Consider the following 12,764-nt stretch of genomic DNA (forward strand, 5'->3'; position numbering starts at 1 on the left):
CAGGCCCTCTCTGCAGCCTATCTCCAAACTCCCCCTGGCACCCAGGTAACCAGGAATAGAGTTAAAGCCAAAAGTCCATTCAACGCTTGTATTTTTCCTGACCCTCTCCCCACTTAGACACATGCTAGAATAGTTTACAGAGTAACAACCCCATGCTCTGCAGTAGCCACGCCGGAAGCTGAAGTGCCCTCAGCTCCATGACTGCAGTGCTATTCCCAGTGCTGATCACCCAGAGTTATTATTTTAGTGCGATCTCATGGTGCTGGACTAGCAACCCAGGAGGCTGCTGGCAGCTGTTCTGTCCACGGACGAGCGTCACCCACACACTCTACACACATGCCCTGGAGCTGGAGGGACATGTGTGCAGGCGAGAGGGTTGAGGCTCCATGCACCACACAATCCCGGCCTCCTGGCTGAGGCTGTGAAGGCCGCAGTCAGTGAGAGCCACACACAACGGTGGGTGTTGGGCTGTCAAAGCTTGTCCGACAGGATCTGGGACTGTGATCTGCCTGCTTGTTTCATTCAGGCCTCTGAGGTGTTCCAACTACTAAGTAACTCTGCCCCAGGTGATGTTTGGGACCATGAAGTTCCCATATGGGACTATGAATTCCTGAGAGCTGGGGGGGGGGGGGGGGAGGGGATTTGGATCCAGGCTTTTGGCTCATACCATATAAAAATGGCAGCAAGCCACAAAATTGCCTGGCCCTTTAAGCCCAGAAAACTTCATATTACTGCCAACGAAAGCAGACCACCTCCTGCACTTCCCACTGTCAGCTCACTGGAGGCTGACAAAGGGGAGGAGCAGGACACGGAGATTTGTTTTCAGGTGTTCTTTGCCCTCTTTTTCCCCCAGGGTAGAGAGTGGAGGATTCCTCTTGAAGTTGGTTCCTGAAATGAGGCGCCAAAAAATTCCAGACACGTCAAGGAGAGAGTTTCTAACCCACGCTGAGGGAGGGATTTGGGAGAGGAGGGGCCCGAGAAGCCGAGGGAAAAAGCTTCTCAGTTCTGAGTAACAATTAGGGGGAAGAAAGAACTGGAGTCTCTCCATGGAAGCCACCCAGCTTAGCGCAGCGCGTGGTGCACGTTAACCAGGAGGGAGTGCCGTTACTTGTCCCAACGTCTCCAACCGGCCGATGGATTTAGCTCGTGTTTTCTTGGAGATGCTCCTCACCCCATGTGGCCTCCTGCTGTTTCACGTTCGTTTTTTATTGGTCTGGCACATGGCTTTGGATTTCGCCCAACGTTCCAGCCAAAGACCATGACCTTCCCCCACCTTATGCATGTGGCACACTGCACCAACCCAGACATCCTTTCCAGAGCTCCTGCCGCACTGCAGGACGTTACACGGAAGGACAGAAGAGGTTTCCACGGGGTGTGTAGTTTGATCTGCTAAGCCAAGTTTCCTGAGTCCCGCACCTTTAAGCAGGACAAATTCCCCTCCCTGTTGCCATTTTGCGTCCCAACGTTGCCTGCCAAGTGCACACACACACTGAGCTCTTGCATGGGGGATTTACTTGTGTTCTCTTTTGGGTTTGCCTTCTGAAAACCTGCTAGCTGCTTTCCCCCACGGCACCTCTCCACTAGTACAGATGGCTCGGAGCTGGGGGGAGTCCCACATCTGCTGCCTCAATATGACCCGTGGGTGACGTACGGCCAACAGGCCACATATCAGCTCTGCTCCAGACAAAGGCGAGGGCACTGGGACCGGGGGCCCTAACGAGACTCATGGGCTGGGTTCAGAGGGAGTGGAGTTTCAAAAATGCAGGGTGAAATAATCTGAGAACAGACTCCATCTCCCGGGCCCTCCCCACACTAGAGAACAAAACATGCCGAGACATCCTTTTGCTCAAACCCAGTGAACCAGAATTCACCTCCTTTTGGTTTCCCATAGTAACCCATGGAGTCCTTCCACACTTAAGTTTGCCAGCACCAATTACATATACAAATCGACCGGCTCGCAGGTGAACTCCTGGCCCTTCAATACAATAACTCTGCAGGGCTACAGCAGTAATTCCAATTTGTTTCCCTTAAATGATTTTTTTAAAATGCCATCAGTGCTCGGAGTCATCCTCGCGGCTTCATAGAACAATGGGACGTACTTTTATAGGGCCTTCAGATCTGTGGGAAGTCCATAGCACCACCCGTCTCCTGCTGAACAATCTGACTCAGAGCAATAAGGTAAAGAGAGAGAAGCCACGGAGGTCCTCCCATACATATAGTATGGATGAAAATAGTATCCCATAATCCACAGAGTTGTCCCAATGCTGATTTATGATTTGTATTTGCAGCAGTACCTGGAGACGCCAGTTGAGATCTGAACCCCATTATACAAGCGCTGTATAGAGAAGAGACCGTTCCTGCCACAAACAGTTACAGTCTAGACAGACAAAGGAAGGATTACGATCTCCATTTTACAGAGATCGTCTCTCTTTGCTCAGTTCCCTAATCGACTTGCCCAGGTCACCCAGGGAGTCTGTGGCAGGATCAGGACCTGATCTCCAGAGTCTCAGGGTATGTCTACACAACAAAAGAGGTGTGTCCTTAACTAGGGTTAGCAAACTGGAGTTAAAATAGCAGTGAAGAGATGGCAACTTGGCCTTTAACTAGGCTTAGCGGCTCACGTTGAGCCCCAGGCTGCTTTATGGGCTTTAACCCGAGCTGCTCACAGAGTCGCTGTGTCCTCACTGCTACTTTAACCTGAGTTAACTGCTCTGAGTGAAGAGCACACCTCTTCTGCCATGTAGACACACCCATTGTCCAGCTCCTTCACCACAAGAGCATCTTTCCCTGCCTGCCTTTTTAAAATAAGCTACAAAGAACTGTAATGGTTTGTGAACGCAAGGCTTACTAGGGGTCCACAGTAATTTAAACTGACATGCTCCAGGGGATTGGTCAGCCACAAATCAGCCTCAGGAAAAATATTCTGCTGAGAGCAAACTTAATGGTTTAAAAATGGTTGTAACTCAAAAGTGGGAAGCATCAAGAAATAGGGAAAGCGAGGCAGCAAGGTTAAATAACTTTGCTTGAGACCTCAGTCAATGTTGGGGAGAGGAGTCACGAGTCTTGGCTGCCATTTTACCCTTTACAAGTACATCGAGTATTCACACCTTGCGGTGTACCAAGCCAGAAGTCTGGCATACACGGCACATGCTTCATTTTATAAACGCAGGAGGACTTCTCAAGTCCCAGGAGCAGCCTGGAAGTGGGTCCCTCAACAGCTCCAACAGGGTTGCAGTGTCCAGAGCTTCTGGGACCGTGCAAAAGCAACTGCACGGCCCGAGTGAGTGTGGTATGCTCCAATCTGCGGAAAAAGGCATCGAGCATAAACTCAGCAAGAAAAAGAGAAGCCAGTGGTAAGTTTGGAGCCAGAGACAGAAGGTCTGACTGCTGCTTTCAGCTTCATGTTCACCCAATTCCTATAGACAAAAATACAGGAACAAGTTTAAACCTGGAGAGTGATCCAATACCACACATTGCAGAAGCATGACCACCACCATCCTGGTTGTGAGCAGGGATTGAGCCATGACCCTCTACAATTTGAGCCAAAGTCCAGTAACTGAGAACTAGAACAGACTCCTCTCTGCTGTGGAATGGGCACAAGTCGGGTTGAGAACACACTCAGTAGTGCATTGCACCAAGAACAGAGAACGTGATGTTCTGCAAGCAAGCTCGCATTTCACATTAACGATAATTAATTAGCACTTTTAGCTGCAATCCTTCTCTAATACATTCACAGTGGACTTACATATGTCCCTTTTTAATGTGATTTCAGCCAAATATAGTTTGAGATTACTTTCTTACATTAAAATAATTGACTTAATATAAAACTAAATTTTTACAATTATTTTTTATTAAATGTATTTTAAAAAGGAATTCATGAAGAGATGCATCTTAGATTACATTATACTGACATTTCATTAGCCTTGGATCAATTTTTCTTATTTATTTATTTATATATTTTAAACAGTCAGTTGCAGGGCAAGTTTTTTGCTCAGTTTTTGGGTTGCTGACCAAAGACTGATTTTAAAGATCTGACCTGCAGGAAGAATGGTCCAATGATTAGAGCATTAGCTGCCAGCTAGGGTTCAATTCCTGGCTCTGACACAAACTTCCTGTGTGACCTGGGGAAAGTCACAGTCTTTCTGTGCCTCAGTTTCCCACCTGTAAAAAAAAAAGGGGAGGGGGCACGCTAATTTATTCCTACTTCAGAGAGGTGTTGTGAAGTGCTCAGATATTACGGTAATGGAAGCCATAAAGTATTTAAGATCTATCATAAAACTTCATTCAGTGTTCCCTACATCAAGCCCTTCAATTTGCAGCTGAGCAAGGGTATATCTTTTAGAAAGACATCTAGTCTTGGAGAGGTTGAGAATCACTGATCTGTGCCATGTGGAATAGAGCATAAGACCCCCACATTCACTTTCCTGCTCAGAGGGTGTACAGTGCCCGAGACCTCTCTGTCAGCTGCAATTTTAATTCTGGACAGCATCTGGAGATATGGAGTACAAAATAAACAGTTCTCTCGTGGCTTACAAAGCAGCTCTGCAAATGTCAGTTTAGAAAAATGAAGAAGTAAATAATACATGCCCTGTTCCACGAGTGCTAGGAAAATGCCATTCTTTGCAAGATCCCACAGTATGGCAATTTTAGGAGGTCCTGGTCTACAAATCTCTTTCATTCAAATCCAGCTCTTCGTCTTTGCAGACAGTAAATGAGGACGGGTGCATTCTTCTGATGAACGCTTAAAAAAAAATTCAGTCTCCACTCGAGATGCAAAGAGTCGTGAGAAATCACATCGCAGATGTGACAGCAGCAATCCAGTCACAGGCTTCTGGTACTTGTGGAGAAAGCCACGCACCTTCCACCATGAGACTCATTTCCTGTTACAAATGTCTATCACACACATACAGAGCTGGTAGCTTCTCTCGTATATGCGCCCTTTCCTCTAGGAAGCCAGTAGAGGGCCTCACTTTCCCCTCGGTGGAAGAGGGGATATTGTCTTCTTTGCAGGGATTCTGTGAGGTTTAATTCCCTCCCATTTGTGAAGCAGGTTGAAATCTTCAGATGGGAGGTGCAGTAACAGCACTAAGGAACATTTTGATATGTTCCCCTCTCACACAGGAAGGCAGAGAGTGTTCCAGGGTCCAGGTGGAATGGGGGGTGGGGGGGGAGAAGGGTGATGATGGAGAGGGGCAACCCCAGTGTGGAAAAAGACAAAGGGACATTTGTCCTGGGCAAGTTCTGCTCCCAGACAGGCCTGCACAAGACACGAGTTCTTTCACAGGAGGCCCTGCTGTGGTGTTGTGCGCAATTCCCCCTCCTCCAATTTCTTTTTTTGCGGGAAATTTTGACAAAAAGCCCATATTTTATTTTTGTGTAAAACTTGTGGAAATGTGTATTTTTCCCCTCACATTTGACGCTGCAAAGCCAGATTTGTCTGACAAAGAGCTTCCGCCCCGCCCCTCCCTCGGCACGCAGCCCCCGGTCGAGTCCTGAACACGCACAGCCCTGTTCCCAGGTAGTAGGGCTTTCCGCTCGGAACAGTTCACACACACCTAGCGAGAGAACCCTGCTTTGCGATTCTCCTCAGGCCCTCGCTCAGCAGGGCTCCTGTAGGCTGAACTTCCCAGCAGGTAGGTGATCCTTCCCCACACTTGTGTACGAACTCTTTCCGAGTACTAGGGGCCCAGTTCAGGCAGTGGAAGGAGTCGACTGGGAATTTGACTGGGCACTGAAAGGGCCCCAGGAAGAAGTTTTTTCTATCTGGTCAGGTCCCCCAGCCCATGCCCACCTCCTCCAGTACAACAGAGAAACGCAGTCCGCCGGTTGATACAGATCTAACACGGAAAGCGAACGATGGGCCTGTAGGCAGAAAGGAAACTGCAGAAATAAATTAATTAATAAATAAATAAATAAATGGAGCTATCCTATCTCCTAGAACTGGAAGGGACCTTGAAAGGTCATCGAGTCCAGCCCCCTGCCTTCACTAGCAGGACCAAGTACCAATTTTGCCCCAGATCCCTAAGTGGCCTCCTTAGGGAAGGTGCTGCTGACACAGCTGTTTTCTTAACTGATTCAGCCCTATCCGGCTCTGCACATGCAGCAGCCCTCATAACAGATAGACAGGGCACCCTCTCCTTCACCCAAATCAAGCTTTCAGGCCCAGCGTGTCTAATTTTAACTCAAGATTGCCGTGGCATTCAGCTATCACCTAGAGGTACCGTGACACGTCAGGCGCAATCAGCATCCCCGGTGAGCTATCCTTATGGAAGGTTCATTGACAATAATCGCTTGTAGTTCCTATTCCCTCCCAATGGCCCGTAACAGCTCTCAGAATGGGGCAAGTGGGCAGCAAAAGAGCAGTCAAAGGCAGATCTTTGCACCAATGGCTTCACTGCCAGATCCCGTGGTGCTGGCACCTCCTCCTTACCCAGACCACAGCTCCTTGGCATCCTGTAAAATAGGTGATACAGAACAGCAGCCAGTCTCGGAATCAGTTACACCGCACCTTCATCCAACACACCTCTACAACCAGCCTCGGAACCAGTTACACCGCACCCTTCATCCAACACACCTCTACAACCAGCCTCGGAACCAGTTACACCGCACCCTCCGTCCAACACACCTCTACAGCCAGCCTCGGAACCAGTTACACCGCACCCTCCATCCAACACACCTCTACAGCCAGCCTCGGAACCAGTTACACCGCACCCTTCGTCCAACACACCTTTACATACAGTAGTTACGCCACCTCACGCTCCAGTGATGACCTTATTATCTCCATTGTGCAGAGGTATTAATGACTTCCCAAGATCATACAGCAAGTCACTGGTAGAAATGGGACTGGAAGCCAAGAGCCCCCACACTCAGTTCTGCTGCTCTAGCCACTCGACAGCACAGTCTCCCAGCACCTGTGTGTTAGTCAAACCTTTTGTGAAAGGCTGAGCGGATTCAAAGTGAGGGGGAAATAACTGTTTCATTGTTTCCAACATGAGCCCTATTGGGTCACAATAGGAGGGCAAGATCCATGGTATAATCCAGGCACAGACAGTTCTGGAAGTTTAAAAGGGCATGACGTTAATCTACCCGGCCATGTCTTCACTGGTGAAAACACACCTGTTTCTGCAATCATGCACTGACTTACCTTCAGTATCTTATGCTGTGAACTGAGGGCCCCATATCTGTTCATAGAATCTTGCTGTAACAAATACATAAAAACATTAGAATGCAGAAGATACAGAGGCAGATCAAAAACACACACAAACATCAGTGTGGCTACATAATCATACCATTAAATGTACATGCAAAGCAACGCACATGATGTTTGGTCTCCTGTATAAGACTAAGCGTTGTATCCATTTAACCTAAGAAGGGTCACTTCTCAGGGAGTGCTGCTAGAATGGATTAGTTAAAAATAACCAAACTACTAGTTTTGTCTGGGCAGGAAACAGTTTTCCTGTCCCATAAGACTTTTTTTTTTTTTAATGTCAAAAAATCCAATCACAAATTGGACAAAAACTTGAAAGCTTGAAAATGTTGGCAACCAAAAATGCAAAAACATCCCTTTGGTTTGGGTTAATCAAAATATTTCTTTTTGATCAGTTTGAAACATTTCATTTTGATTTTGACCAATATTTTTAGTGTAAAATTTACTAACATTTCTCAGTGAAAAGTTGATTCGAGACAAAAAACCCTCAAAACTTTCTGATTTGACAATATTGAAATGAAAGGCTTTAACAACCTGGAAACCTTTTTTTAAACCAAAAGTTTTTCAGCGCAGGCGTTTCATCGAACCCGCCCATTTCACAAAAAATATTGGTTTCAAGGAATTTTTTCCAGCGTAAAGAAAATGAAGGGTTATATTCTGCTCTCACAGTGGCGTAAAACTGGAGTAATTCCACTGACTTCAATGGAGTTACACCAGTGTAAGTGAGATCAGAATCTGGCTCCCGAGCACATGCACGGAGATGCAGACAGGGAGGTTATTTAAAATTAAGGGGCAGGATTCTGCTCTCATTCCTCTGGTGTAAATGCAGAGTAATTCTCGCTGGCCTGTGATTCGCACCCGAGCTTTGTAAAGGACAGAATTCCCTGGGAACTGGGATGACGGCTCTTGTCAACAAGCCGTAAGGGCGAGACAGACAACACAAGCCCTAAGCCCTCGCCTAATTGCGAAAATGACACCAATTTAACTAAAAACCAATCTTTGCGCTGGTTTTACTGCATCCGGTTAAACTCCTGGATATGGGCGCAGCTACCAGATGTAAACCACGAGTTTACAGATATGCAACGTGTCCAGAGAATGGTTTGCACTGCTTTAAACCAACTCGATTTTAATCAAACCAGTGCAGTTAGTCTGCTGACGAGGCCCAAGACCATTTAGACTTTCATCTGCCTGCAGCTCCACCACTTTTGTTCCTTGTGTGGCAGTAGAAGGCAACATGGTCTCTCCAGCAAGTACAGTTCAATGGTACCATCTGGCTCTCATTTACCTGAAAGGATTTCTTGCCTTTTACCCAAACGCCCTGTTCCCTCACGTGTGAACCTTCCCCCTCTTTCATGCACTTCTCGTTCCTCCCTGAACCCTTCCATTGGTCCCTGCTCCTAGCACCCCAAAGCTCTCTGACTCCTCTCTACCTTCTTGGCAATGACAAGCCCAAAAGACAGGGCCCAGATTCTGTTTTTCCCTGTGAAAACTCAGAGCTTGCAGGGCACACGTGGTGAACAAGATGCAGAATTGTTGCCTTTTCACAAGCTTCTCTGCTCAGATCTGTATTTGGGCAGCTTTAAGTAGCACGGGACAGATCACAGGCAGCACCATGGAATTGCAAACTAAGCACAGTGCATAGTTATTGCTATCTTCTAATCCACAACTCAAATTATATATTCAATAGGGCACAAAATATTACCACCAAATGAGTTTCCGGAACACACAATTGCTATGGAGCTGCATAGCCATCAGTCTATTTAGCAAGTATCTCCACTATGCTAATTCTATAACTGCATGGTATTTAGCAGTCACAGTGGAACTGATTAAATGTTCCACCTAGTCTGTGCCCCGTTTCCAGCAGTGACCAATTTCAGATGCTTCAGGGAGGGAGTAACAAGTCCTATAATCTAAAGTAAGTGGGTTACCCCCTAGGGATGCATTTCTTCCTGACCCAAGCCCTGAAGAATGAGGATCAAGATTCCTTGTCATTTTTCCCCCAGTAATTGTAGATGCTCTTCACATTCACAGGAGCATCTCACCAGTACACCCTATTAACTTCTTCATTAAAAGCGAACATACCGTTTAACCATAAAGGTTCCCCTTTGTTTTCTGTGCTACTATATTCATGGCACTTGGCAAACTGCAGTGAGGATATAAATGAAAAGGGGCTCTGGCATTTGCACATCCAGCTGTCAGGGGATTTAACACCACAAAGAGTAGTTATGGGGCTGAAAACCCTGGGATGGGACCAATCTTGCATTATTTCAGCCCCATAAATAGAGACAATAGGAAGCCTGTGAAAATCAGATGCAAACGCTGAGCTATCTGGGCTCCTAGGGACTCGAGTAATAAAGTTCTGCCTGAATTCAGCAGCACTGACACTTTCATTGCTGTTGGTCACATGCCGTGAACAACAGCCCTCAGTTATGCAATGCTCTCTGTTTTGCAAAGGGCCAGGGGCTACTGAAGATGATGACAAAGGACTCCCATCTCCACTGAAAGATGCCCTTGCCCCACCCAGAGGAGAAAAAGACACACACACACACACACACACACACACACACCTACCTCCTTTCAGGCAGATGCGGGTTGGCAGTAAAACCTATCAACTTTGCTCCCATAGGCTGAATAATGAGCAGAGCCCAACTGCCTCCATGAACCCCCCGCACCGAGACGCATCGTTTTGCTCTGGCGCTCTGCACCAGGTAGCTGGTAATTTAACATGCAGATTGTTAGTGACAAACACCCATCTCCCATCGGGACAGGGCTGCCAGGGGAGAGGCTGTTGCTTCTCATGATCTTCCCCCAACGCCGTTCTGCTGCTGCGCTCCCACCCACGGACCGGGAGAAACCATTTACCCTCGTCGCAGTGACAGACAGTGTCTATAGCTTCCCTACAGCATAGTCCCTCTCTCTTCTGTGCTGACCCTATGCTTTGTTTCGCAGGTGAATAGAATTCTGTCCAACATAAAGACAACTGGCCTTTCCTTTGCCAATAGGCATAGGAACAGGACTCCACGATGCCACAGAGGCTAGAAGTAGTCCGGTCACTCAGTTTGCCATTTACAGATCTGGGCAAACAATAGGAACTTGGGCTAGCAACATCCCCAGAGAGACACAGTTCTTTTCTCCTTCCCAAATGAGTTGAAATAGACCCTTACACACATAAGACTAATTGTTTGTGTAGACAAGTTCACAGCAAGCTGGGGTGTGAATCTACTACGCACTAATCTGCTGCGGACTAACTTCCATATGGACTCTGCTGATGCATGTTAACAGTTTGAACTTGTCTACACAGGAACATCCAGAAAGATTAATCTGAATTAACTAAAGGTATGAATTCGAAGTGAATTAGTTAAACCACATTAAATCCCAGTGTGAATGCTGTTATTCAGAATTAAGGTGGCTTTAATTCAGTTTAGTTTAATTCACTTTGGAAATGAATTCAGATAAACTTAATTAAGGCCACTATAGTTCTGAATGAAGCTGTTCACACAGGTGTTAATGAGGTTTAATTAATCCAATTCAAATTCACACATTTAGTTAATTTGGATTAATGCTTCTGTATGCCCCCATGTAGACAAACTCAAACTGTTAATGCAAGTCAGCAGGGTCCACATGGACATTTAGTCCACAGCAGGCTAGTGTGGGATGGATTCACACCCCAGCTTCCCAGGAACTAAATGTTCACATGGACAAGCCCTTAGACCATTAATGATGAAGTGACCCAGGATTCATCCTGATGGGATACCTCTTGGCCCAAAACTCGAATGCCAGCATCATCCCCAATGAGTCTTTTTTCACTTACCTCTGGGCAGCTGTATGTTGGTGTGCAGCTGTGGAAATACTAAAAGGACATCTCTCAAACACACACAGGAACGTACTGTACCTACCTTCTCTTTGTTGAGTGCCTCTTGAGCTTCTAATTTATACACCAAAAAATCTAGAAAGGAAAAAAGAAGAGAGTTTAATTGGATGGAATTTACAAGGATCTGTTTTAGATTTTCAGAAGGAGAAAAACTCCTAACCAGACAAAAGGCTGTGATACAACCCGATGGAATGCGGAAGCTTTTAAGAGACTCAAAGAACACCGAGGTCCTTTCTGCTCTGTGCAATCAAAGACCGTGTAGTACTTTCCATTAGACCTGTCTGCCGTGGCCAACATTTCCCTTCTTCCCACTACAGTACGGTGTTCTAGTTGGCTGCCACTCTGCACCCCAGGGGTGGCAGCATTTCAGCGGTGCGAAGATTGCGCAATTCTTTGGGGGGGTCCTTTGAGACGAAAGATGCTAGTGAGAAATACATTTTAAAGCTACCGAGTGGCATCTCTCCCAGCACGGCGGTGGGCTTGATGGAGAACATCAGCGGCACAGCTACAGCATACACAGGTGGAGGAAGCAGTGCATCTTGCAGCAAAAGCGATTTATCTTCACACAAATTTCACCAAGGGCTGGCTGGTGAGCACTAGCCACGGTGAGCCAAAGCCAGCTCCAAGAGTCCAAAGAGAACCTTGGGCCATCTCATCCTCTCTCAGACACCATTTACATAGGAAGGCTGGACTGTCAATTCTTTAGGGCAGGGAATGTCATTGTACTGCATGTACAGCACCTGATCTGGGTCCCTAGGCACTACCATAAAACAAAATCATAATAAAATTATTCAAACGGACTCAACTTAACCCACTGCAAGAGGCAAAACGTGAAGATAACAGTGTCTGGGGTTAAGGAAAACACAGGTGTAGCTGCATTAGATCCAGAAAGCCCTTGGAAAAAAGGGCCTGTCCTTTCCTGAGGCTTTATTGCTTATGCAAAGCGAGAGACCCAGTTGCTGGCTCTGGCCTCCTCAAGCTCCCATGATCTCTCACCTCCATTCAGTGCCCACTCCGCTCTGGCACTACACCTCAACAGGGCCCTACAGCACCAAGCTGCTATTCCAGGCTTGCGTCCCCTTGCCAGCTTCGAGCAATGTCCATCAATCCTGATCTGCAGCATCCCCCATTGGTCCGGTCTTGGCTAACGCGTCTTGTTGTCCTGCTCGGCAGCATCCCCCGATATTCCAGTGCTTGGGCTGCCTGGTGGATACTTTGATGTACACAAGAGTCCAGCAGAGCAAGATGCACACATTTCCACATGCAACCCAACTCCAGTAGACAGGGGTAAATAGCACTGTGTTCAGTCCTGTCTGCACCGGCTCCTGCAAGCCTCACAAAGGTGTATCATTTATTTGCTACACTGTGTCCTCTTCTTAGAATGGGAGGGTAGGTGAATTCCCCACCCCACCTTGGTACTAACTAGATCCGATCATGGTACTGTAGATCGGTTATTGGAATTGGGAAAGGGATTCAATTATTCGGTGTCTGCCTGCGTGCTCCTCCCTCTGAATCAAACACACAAATAAGAAGGGCCTTTCCGTGAAGAACGTGGCATTGGCGCTCTCATGCATCTCCCAGAGTCCCACCACCAAGGTTCTCCTGCATTCTCCAGAGGACTGTCACGGCTGGAAGAGACGCAGCTCCCCTAAACAACCAGGATCTGACAGGGCCAGCCCTCGGTGC

General features: G+C 47.1%; 1 protein-coding gene across 1 annotated transcript in view; it reads right to left on the minus strand.

Moving 5' to 3' along the window:
- The window catches only part of LOC128826165 (Golgi integral membrane protein 4-like), a 77,006-nt gene that overhangs the window by 41,317 nt on the left and 22,925 nt on the right, over positions 1 to 12,764 (minus strand). The window contains exons 3-4 of the mRNA XM_054009308.1: positions 11,104 to 11,153; positions 7,145 to 7,198 (exon numbers count right to left, since the gene is read on the minus strand). Of these exons, the coding sequence (XP_053865283.1) occupies positions 7,145 to 7,198; positions 11,104 to 11,153 (104 nt within the window). The remainder of the gene's footprint in view (positions 1 to 7,144; positions 7,199 to 11,103; positions 11,154 to 12,764) is intronic.

This window comes from Malaclemys terrapin, chromosome 19 (assembly GCF_027887155.1).
Source record: "Malaclemys terrapin pileata isolate rMalTer1 chromosome 19, rMalTer1.hap1, whole genome shotgun sequence".
Classification (NCBI taxonomy): domain Eukaryota; kingdom Metazoa; phylum Chordata; order Testudines; family Emydidae; genus Malaclemys; species Malaclemys terrapin.